Source organism: Bufo bufo, chromosome 1 (genome assembly GCF_905171765.1).
Source record: "Bufo bufo chromosome 1, aBufBuf1.1, whole genome shotgun sequence".
Classification (NCBI taxonomy): Eukaryota; Metazoa; Chordata; class Amphibia; order Anura; family Bufonidae; genus Bufo; species Bufo bufo.
In genome coordinates, this window is record NC_053389.1 from 682,029,526 (window position 1) to 682,044,605 (window position 15,080).

Sequence of the window (15,080 nt, forward strand, 5' to 3'; positions counted from 1 at the left end):
TAGGGATCTCTTTCCCACTTACTATCCAACTTGCTGGTGCGATGGTTGTTCTTTAACCACACATAATCACCAATTTTAAGAGGCTCTGCTTTGGCAGATTGATCATAATCTTTTTGTTGTTTTTTGTGAGCATGTTCCATGCGTTGGTGAACAATTTCTTGTGCATCAGCTAGACGTCTTTGGTGTTCGCTCACCCAATCAGTTTTTGGCAAGGGATTGATGGCATCTGGCACTTGTACGTCCAAAGTATGGTCAGCAGGTAGTTTACCTTGTCGTCCAAACATGAGATAGTAAGGTGTATACCCCGTGGAACAGTGAATGGTATTATAGGTATACATCAATTGAGGTAGAAGAGTACGCCAATCATTCCTGGTAGCAGCTGGCACAGCTCTAAGCATTTCTATTAGGGTCTGGTTAATTTTTTCACAAAGTCCATTACCTTGGGGATGGTAAGCTGTTGTTCTGATTTTCTGGCAATTGTGAAGTGAACACAGTTCTTTGAAGAGTTGCGACTCAAAGGCAGATCCTTGATCTGTAAGGATTTTCTCTGGACATTCGTATGGTAACAGGAAATGTTTCCAGAAGGCATCTGCAGTTGTTTTAGCGGTCAAGTCCTTAACAAGCACGGCTACAACGAATTTGGTATAGTGATCAATGATGGTCATAGCGTATGTGTAATCTGCGGACTTGGTTCCAGCTTCACATGGTCAATTGCAACGATCTCCAATGGTTTTTGGCTCACAATAGAATGTAAAGGTGCTTTTTGGTCATGCTTTTCACCTCGTCCAATAGCATAGGCGGAACACTCTCTACACCACTTCTCAATGTCTTCTCGCATTCCAATCCAATAGAATCGTCTACGGACGGTAGCTGCTGTCTTCTGCACGCCAAAGTGTCCTGATTTGTCATGGTACATCTCAAGAATGATGCTTGCATCCCGACGGGGGATTAAGATTTGGTATATTCTGTCATAGATAACTGGATCCAGGCTTCTTCTCAATAGTAGGCCCTTCTGCAGAAAGAGTTGTTTTCGGTGTCTCCACAGCTTCAACAGTTCTGGATCTGCGTTTCTTCTACGGATTCTCTCAGGTGTTCTTCCACTGGTGAGGAAGTCATGTAGTTCTCCGATTACTCTACTTTCTGATTGAAGTTTGATCCATCTCTCCTTTTCAATTTGGGATTCTGGATTGTTCTGTAGATGGGGATTTAGGACTCTTTTGTTTTTGATGGAGAGGATGTCTTGTTGGGCGAAATTTTTGTAGAAATTAGGCATCTCCATTTCTTCCCAGTCATGTACGTGTGTAGTAGGAGCTTCTTTGGTAGGCAGGTGAGATAAGGCATCTGCATTCTCGTTGGATTTGCCCGTTCTGTATTTTACAGTGAAGTTGTAGTTAGCAAGGCGTGAGGCCCATCTTTGTTCTAAGGCACCTACCTTGGCTGTATTGAGATGCGCAAGTGGGTTGTTATCCGTGAAAACTATGAAGGGAGTTGCTGCAAGGTAATCTTTAAATTTTTCGGTGACAGCCCGCACAAGTGCGAGGAACTCTAACTTGAAAGAGCTGTAGTTCTGGTCATTCCTTTCAGCTCCTTTCAGGGATCTGCTAGAATAAGCAATTACTCTCTCTTTACCTTCTTGCACTTGGGACAGGACAGCTCCCAGGCCTTTCTGGCTGGCATCAGTGTAGAGATGGAAGGGCTGTTGGTAATCTGGATATCCCAAAACAGGTGGTTCAGTCAGCTTCTTTTTCAAGAGCTGGAAGGCAATTTCCCTGTCTTCATTCCATTCCACAGGTATCTGCGTCTTCTGGTACTTCTTTGGGTGTCCCCTTAGGAGTTCCTGAATTGGCTCAGCAATCTGTGCGAAGTGAGGGATGAAGCGTCTGTAGTATCCTGCAAAACTAAGGAAACTTCTCACCTCTTTTACTGTAGTCGGAGTAGGCCAATTCCAGACTGCAGCTAACTTTTCAGGATCTGGTTTAACACCTTCTCCACTGACAACCTGTCCCAGGTACTTGACTTCTGGCTTCAGCAGGTAGCACTTAGATGGTTTGATCTTGAGTCCATGTTTAATGAGGACTTGGAAGACTTCTGCAAGATGTTTCAAGTGGTCTTCGTAGGATTTGGAATAAATAATGACATCGTCCAGGTAGAGTAGGACAGTCTCAAAGTTTCTATGGCCTAAACAGCGTTCCATTAGTCTTTGAAATGTTCCTGGTGCATTACAAAGTCCAAAGGGCATGAAATTAAATTCAAATAGGCCCATGGGGGTGGTAAAAGCTGTTTTCTCTCGGTCTTCAGGAGCCATGGGTACTTGCCAGTATCCACTGGTCAAATCAAAAGTGGAGAAATAGGCTGATGATCCCAATGCTGTCAGGGATTCTTCAATTCTGGGTAAAGGATAGGCATCCTTGTGGGTGATTTGATTAAGTTTTCTGTAGTCCACACAGAATCTGATGTTGCCATCCTTTTTCCGGACAAGAACTAAGGGTGCAGCCCATGGACTATGGCTGTCTTGGATAATATTGGAATCCTTCATCTCCCGGATCATTTGTTTCACATAATTGGTACATTGTTGGTGGTATAGGATGGTACCTTTCTTTTATTGGGGGGGTGAGAACCGGTAGGGATAGTGTGTTGGATCCCGCGGACTTCCCCATAATCCGTAGAGTGCTTACTGAAGGCTTGGTGAATTTTCTTCACAATGTTCAAAACTCCTTCAATTTGGTTTTTGGGCGTAGAGTTGTCTCCCACGTTAAGTTCTTCCCACCATGATGCAGGCGGAGTATGTTTTGGAGTACTGGGGCTCTGCGCAGATTGTCCTATTTTAGTTGTAGGCATGCTGATAATATCCTGGAAAGAGACTTGTAATAATTGAGCAACAGGATAATGTTTATGCATGGTGATCATTCAAATTTATAAGACGGACAGGCACTTTTCCTTGAGAAACAGTCACTAAGCTCCTTGCAGCTCTGACTAGAGGATGGTCATCTAGCGCTAAGGGCTCTACCATGGCTTGGTAGTCTTAACCTTGAATTCCCTGGGCGGCACGGCACCGTAAGAGTGTCTCTGTATTTGGCTTAAGGATCACAGGCTGGTTACCTCGTATGCGGACACAGCAGATTTCTCCTTTGTTATTGGTGAATTTCTGTTATGCTCTCAGCACACGGATGGTTTGTTATATGCTCCTTTTGGAAACAGGTGAAGCATTAGGCCGAGTTCACACGAACGTGTGTGACCCGTGCCCGTGCTGCGGCCCGCAAATTGCGGGCCGCAATGCACGATCGCCGGCCGTAGGTCAGCCACATCGGATCGCGGACCCATTCACTTTAATGGGTCCGCGATCCGCCCGTTCCGCAAAAAGATAGGAAGTACGGGACGCAACCCCACGGAAGCACTCCGTAGTGCTTCCGAGGGGTCCCGTTCCGTGCGGCCGTTCCGCAATTCCGGACCCATTGAAGTGAATGGGTCCGCATCCGTGATGCGGAATGCACATGGAACTGTGGCCGTGTATTGCGGCCCGCAATACGGCCACGGATCACACACGTTCGTGTGAACTAGGCCTTAGGCATAGATTGGTGTAATGCCTCAAGCATTTCATTGTAACAATTCCTAAGGACATTCATTCCTAGGATCACTGCAGAACCACCTTTGTCTCCGTCTTGTACAACAATAACATCTTGTCTAGGTAGGGTGGTTTTTCCTACTTGTAGAGTTGGTTCACAATAACCATGTATGGGTACGGGTTTTCCATTGCTAGCTGTAAGTTCCAACCAGGATTCTGGTGGTTGTGTAAGTTGGTTCTGGTCCCAGTATTTATCAAATGCAGGCCGTAAGATGGTAGTGACCTGAGATCCGGTGTCCAGTAGGGCGACAAAGGAATTCCGTTAATTCGGATTGCTACTTTTGGACGGGATCCTACATATCTGGGCATCCAGTTGGGATCTTGTGGACCTATTGGTTTACCACTCGAGGGGCAGTCCTCAGCCTCGAGGGTTTCTCATTTAACTACCAGCACATTGGTTCTGTATGTCCTATCTTATGACAGTAAGCGCAAATAGGTCGCCTGCGGGCGTTAGAGCGGTCATTTGGGCGCCCGCCAGGACTTCTGGTTATATATCTTTGTAGTCAGGAGGGAAAAGTTATTTTCGTACAGGTCTCTTGTCCTCCAATAATAAAGGCTTCTCCCACTGTTCTAATTTCTGACACACCTTTTCCAGGCTTTTTGTCAAAAAGTTAACTTATTCTGTCAAGGCTGCTACGCCATCAGGGTCTGGAGTTTGAGCTACCTGACTGGCTACCGGACAACATTTGGAAGGGGTAGCAGGTGTGTGGGCAAGAGTTTCAGCAATTTTAGTAGGCTCTTGCTGCAGACTCTTTCCTAGAATGCTAATGGCTAGCTCTTTAAAGTCTATGAATGTGACACTTGGGTGTTGTGCAGCTAACACTCTCAACTGGCTCTTTAGATTGTCAGTGCTAACACCTTCAATGAATTGTTCTTTCAGAGTTTTGTCTTGGTTCTCTGCCTCACGGGGGTCTACCTGAGCCACAGCTCTAAGGGCTTCTTGTAATGACAATGTAAAGTCTCTGAGTGACTCACTGGTTTGTTGTTTCGTGCTGAAGAACCTCATTTTGACTTCTGACACGGTCTTGGGTTTAAAGGTGGTGTAGGGTCTCTCAAAGATGTGTCCCAGGGTTCTTCTTTCAGAGCTAGGCCAGGACTTCACTTCCCGGAGTGCAGCTCCTTTTAATTGGGCTAGAAGAATTTCCATTTGCTGCTCTGTGGAAACAGGGTACAATCTGAACAAGGCACACATTTTCTCTTTAAAGTCCCTTAGGGTGTGAGTTTCACCAGAGTAGCGGGGGAACCAAGGGGCTCCAAAATAGTAGGGCATGGTTAGTGGCATCATGCTGGTTGCTGCAGCGGCTGGTGGCGAACTGGGGCCAGCTGCGGCTGCTGTAGGGGATCCGCTGAGGGCAAACTGCGAGGTTTCCTCTTGTACAGACATGGCAATGACAGTTTATTCAAATGCTGCAGGCTAAACTTGATTTTAGACACTTTTTATATAGGGTTGCTATGGGCAACCGTTGCAGGTGTATCGCCCTTTAAGAAGTGATCGGCCGGTACAGGCCGGAGGGTATTGCAGAGTGAAGCGGTGGTTAAATGTCCTTTTATGACTGGCAATAGTCTCTATATAAGTTTGCAGGCTTAAATCAGGACTTACAGTGTACTTGTTTTATTTCTCCGTGGAGGAAGGCTGACAGTTCGGATCCTCCTCTTCTCTCTCCGTACCAAACCTCGCGATGCGCGAGAGTACGTCACACGCAAGTCCTGTGCGCAGCGTCTCTTCAGCGCGATTACTCAGCAAAAGGGGCGGTAACACAATTTGCATATGACCCGGCCTCTCCGGACCGTTACAGACTCGGTAGGCGGCAACTTGAATAATCACTGTGTATGGGAAGGGGGGGGGGTGCTAACGCTCTCGGCACTGAAGGGGTGTAAAATTTTGAATTTCCCGCCAAGCTGCTCTATGATGGCGCAGCAAATAGCTACAAGTCCGTTAGGCGGCAATTTTAAATGCAAAACACTCCAGTCAAATACAGCAAGCAGCGCTACTGACTTTTCAAAAATCCACAACTTTACAGCTTTAACGATGCGGTTTTGTAGTAGATGAATAGCGCAACACATGCAGACAGTCTTTAAGCAATTTTAACAGTTCCTTGGCCCAATATAAGCAATAAACAGTTGGGGCTTATTCACAATCGGCAGTCCACAATAAAGCAAGGTTTTGCAAGTCCTGTTCACACACAGTGCCAATTTCAATTATTGTAGTGCACAAAAATACAACAATGCACAAGTCCAGTTCTTAAAGGCACAGAGGATATTTATCAGAAATCCTGTTCTATAAGGCACAAAGGAATATAAAATCCTGTTCGTAGTGACGCCAATTTTAATTATGCAGTATGCCAGACCTTGCAGGGGAATTATGTGTGAGGTCACGGTGTGAGCAATAGGTGGGCCGAGGTAAATACAGGTCTGGTTACTCACGGTTATGTCGTCCCTGGGCAGGCTCGCATAAGTGAAAAGGAGAATGGCACAAGGATTCTCTGCAGTGGCGTAACTACCGGGGAAGCAGGGGAAGCAGCTGCTTCGGGGCCCGGGCTGACAAGGGGGCCCGGCGCCCCGGCAGCGTGTGTGACAGTTTATTTTCAAGTTAGTTAAATATCGATTCTTGTCTTACTGTTCAGGGCCCCTTCACAGCAGCAGCAGCGGCTGACCAGGCCCCCTCACTAATGTGATCTAATCTTACTGTCTCCTAAAGTGTCTGGGATTTGAACCTACAACCTCCAATGTATCAGTGTATCAGAGGCAAAGCATTTACCCACACAGCCATAAAGGCTGCATTGCAACTGATTGAAAAAATATGAGACTTCTACTGTTATAGCTGGCTAAGTGTACATTTATACACATGACAACTGCCCCAACACACCCAGCACTGCTATATCTCTTTATGACAGCTGTCCCAGCACACTCAGCTCTGCTATATCTCTATATATGAGCAGCTGTGTATAGATGTACACTTAGCCAGCTATAACAGTAGAAGTCTCATATTTTTTCAGTCAGCAGCAAGGCAGCTCTTATGGTCTTGTGGTTAAGTGCTTTGCCTCTGATACAGAAGGTTGTGGGTTCAAATCCCAGCAGAAACTTTTCTGAAATACAAGCACTGACTCCATATATGGACATACAGGGCGGGACACAGGAAGAGGCTGCATCGCATGGCTGACATGGAGGTAAGTAGAAGTGTTTATTTTTTTTATTTTTTTTAATACCCGACTGTTACTGCCATGGGGGGAGCGGGAGGCACTTGATACTGGCACATGGGGGGAGGGGGGTTGGCACCTGATACTGGCATCTGGGGGGGAGGGGGGGTTGGCACCTGATACTGGCACATGGGGGGGAGAGGCACCTGATACTGGCACATGGGGGGAGAGGGGTCGGCACTTGATACTGGCACCTGGGGGGGAGGGGGGGTTGGCACCTGATACTGGCACATGGGGGGGAGAGGCACCTGATACTGGCACATGGGGGGGAGGGAGAGAGGCACTTGATACTGGCACTTTTTTTGTGGGGGGGGAGATGGCACTATGATACTGGGACATGGGGGGAGGAGAGAGGCACTTGATACTGACACCTGGGGGGGAGGGGGGGTTGGCACCTGATACTGGCACCTGGGAGGGGGAGGGGGGTTGGCACCTGATACTGGCACATAGGGGGGGGAGGCACCTGATACTAGTACATGGGGGGAGGGGTTGGCACTTGATACTGGCACATGGGGGGGAGGGAGAGAGGCACTTGATACTGGCACTTTTTTGGTGGGGGGGAGATGGCACTATGATACTGGGACATGGGGGGGAGGAGAGAGGCACTTGATACTGGCATTGGGGGGGTTGGCACTTGATACTGGCACATGGGTGGGTTTGGCACTATGATACTGGCACATGGGGGGAGAGAGGCACTTGATACTGGCACTTTTTTGGGGGGAGATGGCACTATGATACTTGGACATGGGGGGGAAGAGAGAGGCACTTGATACTGGCACATGGGGCGGTTTGGCATTATAATACTGGCACATGGGGGGTGGGAAGGAGAGAGGCACTTGATACTGGCACATTGGGGGGGGAGATGGCACTATGATACTGGGACATGGGGGGGAGGAGAGAGGCACTTGATACTGGCATGTGGGGGGGTTTGGCACTTGATACTGGCACATGGGTGAGTTTGGCACTATGATACTGGCACATGGGGGGAGAGGCACTTGATACTGCCACTTTTTTGGGGGGGAGATGGCACTATGATACTGGGACATGGGGGGGAAGAGAGAGGCACTTGATACTGGCACATGGGGGGCGAGATGGCACTATGATACTGGGACATGTGGGGGGGGAGGAGAGAGGCACTTGATACTGGCACATGATGGGGGGGCATCTATGGGGACACTTACTGGCACATTATTGGGGGGCATTATGGGGGACACTAGGCCGGCAGCCTATCAGAGGCCGGACACTGAGGGGCATCTAATGGGGCTCTATATATGGGGCATTTTATACTGGGACATTATGGGGGGCACTAGCAGGAAGGGGGGAGAGGAGCACTATGGGGGAATTTACTGGGGGCACTATATAGGGGTATTTTATACTGGGATATTATGGGGCACTATGGGGACATTAGCTCAACTGGGGGCATTACAAGGGGGTATTTTTGCACTGTCACATTATAAGGAGAATTATTACTACTGGGGGGGGGCATTATAGTGGGCTTTATTACTCCCCCATGGTATGACCCCCTAGTAGCAGCACCAGCCTCTCCCTGCTCTGCTATCCCTCTGCCCCTTCTCCAAATCCTTATTATGAAATCTTTCTCATTAGGATAAAGCACAACATCAGCTCCGCCGAGCCCCTGGCCAAGTGTTGAAGTGATGTCCGAGATCCCCAAGGGTCAAGTAACTGTAAGTTTTCATATGAAATATGTTTATGTTATACACATATAGCATCCACTGTGCCACACAATATACAGTATACCGCTACACTGTGCCAAAGGAGTGGAGTTTACACAGGAGGAGGGAGGTGCGAAGCGCGCTGGAGGGGCCTTTACAAATATTTGCTGTGGGGCCCAGTCACTTCTAGTTATGCCCCTGATTCTCTGGGGCACACTCTGGTGTAAGGGACACTGGCCATATGGTGGTTTTGAGGTGCCCTTGGTGGTCTGTATTAATGTGCCAGTGGCAATGTCCCTTGTAATCGTGACGCCAGTACCTTTTGTATGGAGGTACAACCATTTACTATAGTGTTAATAGAGGAATTGAGTCTGAGGCAAGCAGGGTGAAACTCAAAGTTGAACTTTACTAAAGATGACTCTTGATAACAGTTCATCCATAGCATTTAACGGTCTCAATACAGAGATAAACCTGCTGTTAGTCCTCTGCTGACAGGTGTAGGATGTCCCTCTCTAGATATCAGATAAGGAGATAGTAGCCTTACTGTTAGTAGAGCTCAGGAATGGTCCTGGTTTTCCTTATTCAGGCTTGTGAAGTAGCCAAAAGCTAAGATATCCTTCACGGTCGAGTCCAAAGGTCCTGAGGCACTCAGAAGAGGTGTCCAATAATCCTTTGGGGTTCTCCTTTCTGTAGTAGGCTCTGAATAGATCAAGTACTTCAGCTCTGGGCTGAGATATGGCTGAGAAAATGAGGATAACAGCCTGCCTACACTGCTAGACTGTGCTCAACTGCCACTCTAGTCTCAACAGGAAATTATCTGGAAACTAGACTGAACTGGCTAGGCCTGAGCTGACTATATATATGGGAGGTGTTATCTCCCCCTAGTGGTAAGCTAAGTGTAAATGCATGCTAATACACCTGTTAGCAGGGATGATGCATGAGGACATATTGCAGCTTAACAACAGGCTATAAAAGGCATTGTAAAGTACAATACAACAACTTTGCAGTACCCAGGAGGGTAGTGGGACGCTGCACCCCCCCCCCCCTCTCCGATTTTGGCAATCCTTTCTAAACAGACTGTAACCCTGTACATTGACTGCCCAGTCATAGCTATCATCCAGCAATGTCTCAGTTATTCCCACTATGTCATAGTCCTCCTCACACATCACTAATTCCAGTTCCCCAGTTTTATTAGTCAGGCTTCTGGCATTAGTATACATACATTTAAGAGGTTTATGTATATTTTTTTTACCCTACACCTTTCCTTCTGAACTATTCTAGTCCCTCCTTCCATTCCTCCCCCAGTTCCACTACCTTGCCAAAGGTCTCTATCTGCACTATCTTCCCCTCCAATAACGTAATTACCCTCTCCCCCAGACCCTAGTTTAAACACGCCTCCAACCACATTAATTATTAAACAAATGGGAAATGCATTTCTTATAACTGCATATAAGAGTAATGGAATGCAGAATATACAGACAAATATAAATTAGTATTTTATGTATACCCTGTAAGGGTGAGTTCGCACCACTGCTATATACAGTGGATATATAATAGGTCTACACACCCCTGTTAAAATGTCAGGTTTCTGTTCTGTAAAAAAATGAGACAAAGATAAATCATTTCAGAACTTTTTCCACCTTTAATGTGACCTACAGTCCTGATCAAAAGTTTAAGACCACTTGAAAAATGGCAAAAAAATCATATTTAGCATGGCTGGATCTTAACAAGGTTCCAAGTAGAGCTTCAACATGCAACAAGAAGAAATGGGAGTGAGACAAAACATTTTTTGAGCATTCAATTTAATGAAAACAACGAATAAACTGAAACAGGCTGTTTTTCAGCTGATCAAAAGTTTAGGACCACACCTCCAAAAAAAAACTAACCCCCCCCCCCCCCCCCAAAAAAAAACAGAAATCCAACTTCCAAACATGAACTCAGTAAGGAGTAGCTCCGCCGTTATTGTTTATCACTTCAAAAATTAGTTTCGGCATGCTTGATGCAAGCGTTTCCATGAGGTGAGTGGGAACATTTCTCCAAGTGGTGAAGACGGCCGCACGAAGGCCATCTACTGTCTGGAACTGTTGTCCATTTTTGTAAACTTCCCTTGCCATCCATCCCCAAAGGTTCTCAATTGGATTTAGATCAGGGGAACATGCAGGATGGGCCAAAAGAGTGATGTTATTCTCCTGGAAGAAGTCCCTTGTCCTGCGGGCATTGTGTACTGTAGCGTTGTCCTGTTGAAAAACCCAGTCGTTACCACACAGACGAGGGCCCTCAGTCATGAGGAATTCTCTCTGCAACATCTGGACATAGCCAGCGGCCGTTTGACGCCCCTGCACTTCCTGAAGCTCCATTGTTCCACTGAAGGAAAAAGCACCCCAGACCATTATGGCGCCCCCTCCACTGTGGCGTGTAGAAAACATCTCAGGTGGGATCTGCTTGTCATGCCAGTAACGTTGGAAACCATCAGGACCATCAAGGTTAAATTTTTTCTCATCAGAGAATAAAACTTTCTTCCACCTTTGAATGTCCCATGTTTGGTGCTCTCTTGCAAAGTCCAAACGAGCAGTTCTGTGGCGTTCAAGGTGACGAGGTCTTTGAAGACGTTTTTTGCTTTTGAAGCCCTTCAGTCTCAGATGCCGCCTGATGGTTATGGGGCTGCAGTCAGCACCAGTAAGGGCCTTAATTTTGGTCGAGGATCGTCCAGTGTCTTGACGGATCCAATTGGATCCTCCGACTCAGTGCTGATGAAATTTTTTTGGGTCTTCCACTTTACTTTTTTGTTCCATAACCCTCAGGATCATTTAAGAAATTCCAAATGACTGTCTTATTGCGTCCCACCTCAGCAGAGATGGCTCGCTGTGAGAGACCCTGCTTATGCAGTTCAACAACACGACCACGTTCAAAAAGGGAGAGTTTTTTTGCCTTTGTCATGACAGCGTGTGAATACCTGACAGAAAATGACAATGAATCCACATCTTTGCACAGATTTGGCCTTTTAAAGGGATGTGGTCCTAAAATTTGGATCAGCTGAAAAACAGTCTGTTTCAGTTTAATCGTTATTTTCAATTAATTGAATGCTCAAAAAAAATGAATTCTCACTCTCATTTCTTCTTGTTGCATGTTGAAGCTCTACTTGGAACGTTGTTAAGATCCAACAATGTAAAATAAGATTTTTTGCCATTTTTCAAGTGGTCTTAAACTTTTCATCAGGACTGTATAAACTGTACCACTCAATTGAAAAGCAAACTGAAATCTTTTAGGTGGAGGGAGGAAAACAAAAAAAACTAAAATAATGTGGTTGCATAAGTGTGCACACCCTCTTATAACTGGGGATGTAGCTGTGTTCAGAATTAAGCAATCACATTCAAAATCATGTTAAATAGGAGTCAGCATACACCTGCCATCATTTAAAGTGCCTCTGATTAACCCCAAATAAAGTTCAGCTGCTTTAGTTGGTCTTTCCTGAAATTTTCTTAGTCGCATCCCACAGGGAAAGCCATGGTCCACAGAGAGATTCCAAAACATCAGAGGGATCTCATTATTAAAAGGTATCAGTCAGGAGAGGGGTACAAAAGAATTTCCAAGGCATTAGATATACCATGGAACACAGTGAAGACAGTCATCAAGTGGAGAAAATATGGCACCACAGTGATATTACCAAGAACTGGACGTCCCTCCAAAATTGATGAAAAGACGAGAAGAAAACTGGTCTGGAAGGCTACCAAGAGGCCTACAGCAACATTAAAGGAGCTGCGGGAATATCTGGCAAGTACTGGCTGTGTGGTACATGTGCCAACAATCTCCCGTATTCTTCATATGTCTGGGCTATGGGGTAGAGTGGCAAGATGAAAGCCTTTTCTTACGAAGATAAACATCCAAGCCAGGCTACATTTTGCAAAAACACATCTGAAGTCTCCCAAAAGCATGTGGGAAAAGGTGTTATGGTCTGATGAAACCAAGGTTGAACTTTTTGGCCATAATTCCAAAAGATATGTTTGGTGCAAAAAAAACACTGCCCATCACTAAAAGAACACCATACCCACAGTGAAGCATGGTGGTGGCAGCATCATGCTTTGGGGCTGTTTTTCTTCAGCTGGAACTGGGGCCTTAGTTAAGATAGAGGGAATTATGAACAGTTCCAAATACCAGTCAATATTGGCACAAAACATTCAGGCTTCTGCTAGAAAGCTGAACATGAAGAGGAACTTCATCTTTCAGCATGACAACGACCCAAAGCATACATCCAAATCAACAAAGGAATGGCTTCACCAGAAGAAGATTAAAGTTTTGGAATGGCCCAGCCAGAGCCCAGACCTGAATCTGATTGAAAATCTGTAGAGTGATCTGAAGAGGGCTGTGCACAGGAGATGCCCTCGCAATCTGACAGATTTGGAATGTTTTGCCAGGTCTAAATGTGCCATCCTGATAGACTCATACCCGAAAAGACTGAGTGCTGTAATAAAATCAAAAGGTGCCTCAACAAAGTATTAGTTTAAGGGTGTGCACACTTATGCAACCATATTATTTTATTTTTATATTTTTTCTTCCCTCTACCTAAAAGATTTCAGTTTGTTTTTCAATTGAGTTGTACAGTTTATAGGTCACATTAAAGGTGGAAAAAGTTCTGAAATGATTTATCTTTGTCTCTTTTTTTTACATCACAGAAACCTGACATTTTAACAGGGGTGTGTAGACTTTTTATATCCACTGTATTTCCATTGTTCTTCCCTGTTAGAAGAGTAGAACAATGACAAAAACAGAATTGTCAGATTCAAAACACAATCAAGAGAAGTAGACAGAGGCTCCGGAAAGAGAGAAATAGAGAACGAACCAGTAAGGTACTGAATCTGCATGTCCAAGCACTGGAATCAGTCAGTAAGGCATTTGCTTTGAGAGAAACATTACTAATACACCCTTCACCTTTAGACATGACCTGGCCAACCATATAGTTATCCTGTACCCCTCTACTAGGAATTATAGCCACTACTGCAAGATATGCTGCTATTTGGGATATTTGCAATGTGAATCATTTGGAACTGTGTTTTTATACAATGTATATACTACAACTCCTATTCCAAGTCCAGTATCATATACCAGCTACTGCACCTACATCTCCTGCCTTACACCTGCACCAAACTCATAACAAAAGGCACCCCAACTACTATCAGGCAGGAGCCCCAACATCAGGGTGTGCCCCAAGGTAAGAAAGGGTGTGGGCTTGTATCACTGCCCTGGCCCTAGGGAGCATTGGTGTGAGGATTGCCTCTGCAAATTATCATAGCAGCCATCCTCCACACCAGCTCCCCCCAGCAATGTGAACAAGCCCTAAACTATATGGGGAAGTACCAGTATAGTGTGGAGAGATAAGAGGAAGTAAATATTAATTTTTAAGCTATTAATAAGCTAAAAATGTAACAAAACATTGAGAGCAGTGACTGTAAGCAGATGGATAACTTGGTGATCTAAGTCACTGCTCTGTAGCCTTTATAATGACTGACTTTCATCATGTACAGTAGGAAAAGCAGTTTTGGGGCACGTTTGTTACCACATTGCAACACCCCTTTTACACCGGCCAATTCTCAGCACAATTTACTCAATTCCCACCTGTTGTAATGGACATACAGCAAAACATTGACTATAATATTATGTTTTATCATTGATTCTGATTATGTCACCATAAACCCTACCATGATTGATAACTGAAATTAAAAAGTATGAATAGTGCTCTAATATGTTAATATGGTCTATGTTAAAGTTCAACCTGCAGGCTGAGGTCAAGACTGTAGCATTACAAACATCTGCTCATCAATAATGATGGACATTGTAATAAAGTGTGTGTGGACCCAGTGTGTCACTTGAGCAGATTTTTCTTGGGGCTACACCTAGGGCCTTATCTAAGTGTCTCGTCAAGTATTCACCCTTTAACCAGTATAAAGAGAGCTGTACTTCACTGCAGGGAACTATCAGGCTCCTACCCCATGGAGCAGTCTTTCTTCAGGTGGGTGCTGACCCACAGGTACGGGAGATGCCGATGCAGGACACCGAGGATCAGGCAACAACCGTCGGCAGGTCAGGGCAAGCAGAGAATGTGCAATCCGATAAACAGGCCGAGGTTGGAACAAGTAGCTCAGGGTCAGAACAGAGAACAGGCACAGGCCAGGTACACTGAACAGGTAAACAAACACGGCACACCTTAGCAGGAAACTAGCAAACTACAACCTATTGAATATAATTCTACAATAAAGCATGTATACCAAGCGTATACACAATTACATATGAGGCTGTGTTGCATTTATTTAATCTCTTTTATACCATTTGACAAAAATATTCTTGTTTAAGATGTGGCTACTGAACAATGGAATAATGAAACCTGGAATATTACCACGTTTGAGACTTCTCCAAGGATGTCGACATATCTGGTGGCCTTTATAGTAAATTCTGAGTTTGAATCTATTGGCGACGACAGGGTGAGTATCTACAGTATTTTTGCAAGAAAAAACAACAAAACATACATTTGAACATCAATTTATCATGCATATAGTCATATACACATAGAAGGAGATTTATCAAAACTGGTGTAAA

The 15,080-nt window shown here is 45.2% G+C and overlaps 1 protein-coding gene across 1 annotated transcript in view; it reads left to right on the forward strand.

The window, feature by feature from the left end:
* LOC120985919 (aminopeptidase N-like) overlaps positions 1–15,080 on the forward strand; it is a 126,608-nt gene that overhangs the window by 34,475 nt on the left and 77,053 nt on the right. Inside the window, exon 3 of the mRNA XM_040414140.1 lies at positions 14,838–14,986. Coding sequence (XP_040270074.1) covers positions 14,838–14,986 — 149 coding nt within the window. The remainder of the gene's footprint in view (positions 1–14,837; positions 14,987–15,080) is intronic.